A 3,708-nucleotide genomic window follows, 5' to 3' on the forward strand; every position below is an offset into this window, starting at 1 on the left:
TTTGCAACACTTATATGCATTATTTAATCCTTGATTAACATTCAATGACAACAAGAATGAAATAATACTTGGAAGTATTACAAATATTAAGTGGAATATACTCTTTGTGTATCTCCTTGCAAGAATATAAAAAGTAGAATCCAATTGAAAATTTTATCAAAACTGAAAACATCAGTTTCGACTGAAACCATAGTTCTTCTTTATAAATATTAATTTTAATATATATAATTATTATTTCAATAATTAAATTATGATGTTTATGAAGAAGAAATACTTATATTCTTTGGCCAAAATTGACACAACCAAAATTTTAGTTTTCAATTTCAAGCGAAATTTATTGTTTCAATAAATTATGATATTTATGAAGAAAAAATATATGATATATGGACATGTCTGTACATATAGCCTTTAGGATTTCTATTTTTTAATTTTGGTTTTGGTTGAAATTGACATGTAGCTGAGTGTTTCAGTGCAGTTTCGGCAAAAGTTTTGGTTGGACTTTAATAAAAAGTATAAAAATGCTGTTTTTCTCTCTGTACTGTTTTATAAATTATATATGTGATATTTTGATTATTTAATAGAATATAGGTCAAGAATGATCCAACTATAATCTTTTAAAAAATATTCTGAGAATTAGTAACTATTTCTAATAATTTTCGAAAGAGTTGATCATGAACTCATTGAATCCATTCAATTATATTGTGGAGAATCTGTAGTGGAGGTTTTATAGACCCATTCAATTATATTCTTTATTACATATACAAATTTGAAAAATTATTAAAATAAACTTAGTATTCACATATACATATATTTTTTTAAAATACAAATTATGTTATTTTGATTTTGTTATTCCTTGAAATTAATTAGTACTTTCTAATTAACATAAATGAAACAAGTCTCAAATACAGCATTAGTAACTATGTTACAGATTTTAGTGTTAGTTTTATATAGTTTATGTGTTAGCTTATATTGTAATTTATAATCATAGTTTGAATATTATAATTTAAGAATAAGTGATTTTGTATTTTATATTTTAAGATTAACAAAGTATTGATAGCCATAATAAATCTTATGGTGTCAAAAGCGTGAATTTGCATAGAAATATAATGTTTCTTATGCAATATAAAACATTTATCATTTGCAGTTGGCATAAAATCTCAAGATAATACAGATATCACAGATAACACAGATAAATTGGTTCCAGTAATGATGGAATGTGATCAAGAATCAAACAATGATACAACTGATTTTACTGCTGATATTGACTTAGATCAGTTTGATGGACAAAAGGATGTAACAGATGAAGATGTGATGCATCATTTGGATGTGATAGAAAATATTGAATTAGATCCTGAAACCTTTTGTGTGGATCAATGTATGAAAGAAATTAATCAATCAGAATTGTTTGCAAAAGAAAGTGAAGAACAGGTGGAAGATAAAGATGAAGTAACAGTCATTGAAGAAGAATTTATAGAGGTTAAGTGGTATGAAAAGAAGGTACATTAATAAATCTTATTTTTTGCAATTAATATACACAATATAAACTAGGGATGGATATCAGATCGTAAAATTACCGGATATTCGGACAGAATGTAACATCGACTATCTAGTATCCGATTGAATATCCGAGAAGGCAATTTCTTCGAATATCCGGCTTTTTCCAGATATTCAACTGAATTCCGAGAAAATGTCTTCTAAACAAAAAAGGCCTAGCGAAAAAGATTGTAATTTTGTAACAATGTATAAGATAATATAGCATCATGAATATACATACTTATTTCTAGAAATTTATATAGGAAAACATTTGTATAAGAAAAAAATCAACAATTTAATAATATCAAATTTTAACCGGATATATTATATTTCCAGATACTAATGATATCTGGCTTTCCGGTCGATAGTAAAAAAATGCTGGATGATACCGGATACTTTCTGGGTATCCGGCACATCCCTAACATTAACCTATTAAAATTTGTAAAACAATGTGCACTAGTGTACACAAAATCTTTTTTCCAGCTTGCAGAGAAAAATAGTCTTTTAAAAGAAAGATTATCAAAGTTAGCTCGAGTGTTAACAGTTTCCTATCCTTCTTACAATAAATGGCTAGAAAGAATACAGAAGATAGAAGGATCGCCTATTTGTAAGATAGATCCAATTCGACGTTGTTCATTAAAAAAACCAAATACTAATCGATGGAAATTTCAATGTAAGTAAAAAAATATCTTAAAATTTTTTTTTATGTTAACTTTATTTTATAAGTATTCACAGTTTTGAAAAGCACACATTACAAAAAACTGATAAGTTTGTACGCTTTTGATAATCATTAATAAATTTCTTATGTACATATGTACTTGTATTCTTTTTGATTTAGGAGTTCACTTTTTGGTTTAGGAGTTTTTGTTTAGGAGTTTAGCATTTATTAACGTTTATTAAAGTATTATAATAAAATAATTTTTCTGCAGGAAATTATATAGATATATAATAACTCTATTTTGAGCTGAGATGTAAATAATTTTATTTTATTTCTTTATATTTTAATAATATTATAATGTATACATTTTTTGTAATGAGATATTGTGCAAATAGAAATAATTAAAATTTAATAATTAAATATATCTAATGATATGTGTGTAGGCAGAAAGAAAATACAGGAATCTATAAAACCAGATGCAGACTCTCCTGTTAATAATTTCAAATCAACTTGGAATCTTGAACCAATCGGAATAGGATCTGCTACTGCCCCTCATATAACTGAATTTCCATCTTTTGTATTAAAGGCAGTTAAGGTAAAATTTATTACAAAAAGTTTATTCGTTTTTTTTTTTAAATATAATTTTCATATATGAAATAAAAAAACGGATAAAAACTTTTTGATCTATATTTAATCTATATTTTTTTATATGAACTCAATTTACATTTATTTATAAAATATATACAAGATTTAGCTCTTGAAACATATATGCATGAATTCGTGAATATTTTCTATCTTGTAAAAACTGAATAAAATCTGATAATTATGAACAATTATAATTATGTATTATAATTATGAACAGCAGATATATGTGTGCAACAAAAGACAAAGTAATTCTATCTTTTAAATCTACTTAATATACTGTGAAAAATGGAAAAAAAAGGATATTTATTTATTTAAGAGAACTTTCTCTAATTAATAGTTATATATAGTAAAATTTATGCATTATAACAAAATATATTTCGAAGATGATACATTGACTTTGTATTATATACTATAAAAGTATATAATACGGATAGTCTTACATATATAAATAAGAAAGGAAAGCCTTTGGAAATCTACTTGTATATGCAGTGATTGCAGTCAATAAGAGCACGATAACATTAATAAAAACAGTAAATGAGAAAAAATATGTAGGCATATGACTAATTGTACATATATATATATAGATATATGCATAAAATAAGAATAGAGAGAAAGAAAAAGAGCATCTGTAAATTTAATTTGCGCAATGCTATATAGATACAGTATAATAAATGCATTTAAAATTTCCACAATTTCATTTCCATTTCCAAGATATACTATATTCTTTTTAATAAACAAAATATAAAAATATAAATAAATTTATAAGAAATAAATTTATAAGAAATATAAATGTAAAAATCTGCAATGTACAATATTTATCTCACATATTACTATATATAAAAAAAGCCAATATAAAATAAATATCATATGCC

General features: G+C 24.3%; 1 protein-coding gene across 1 annotated transcript in view; it reads left to right on the top strand.

Annotated features, from left to right (window-relative positions):
* LOC108687930 overlaps positions 1-3,708 on the top strand; it is an 11,249-nt gene that overhangs the window by 1,168 nt on the left and 6,373 nt on the right. The window contains exons 5-7 of the mRNA XM_018193973.1: positions 1,145-1,497; positions 2,017-2,206; positions 2,635-2,786. Coding sequence (XP_018049462.1) covers positions 1,145-1,497; positions 2,017-2,206; positions 2,635-2,786 — 695 coding nt within the window. The remainder of the gene's footprint in view (positions 1-1,144; positions 1,498-2,016; positions 2,207-2,634; positions 2,787-3,708) is intronic.

This window comes from Atta colombica, unplaced genomic scaffold (genome assembly GCF_001594045.1).
Source record: "Atta colombica isolate Treedump-2 unplaced genomic scaffold, Acol1.0 scaffold220, whole genome shotgun sequence".
NCBI classification, from domain to species: domain Eukaryota; kingdom Metazoa; phylum Arthropoda; class Insecta; order Hymenoptera; family Formicidae; genus Atta; species Atta colombica.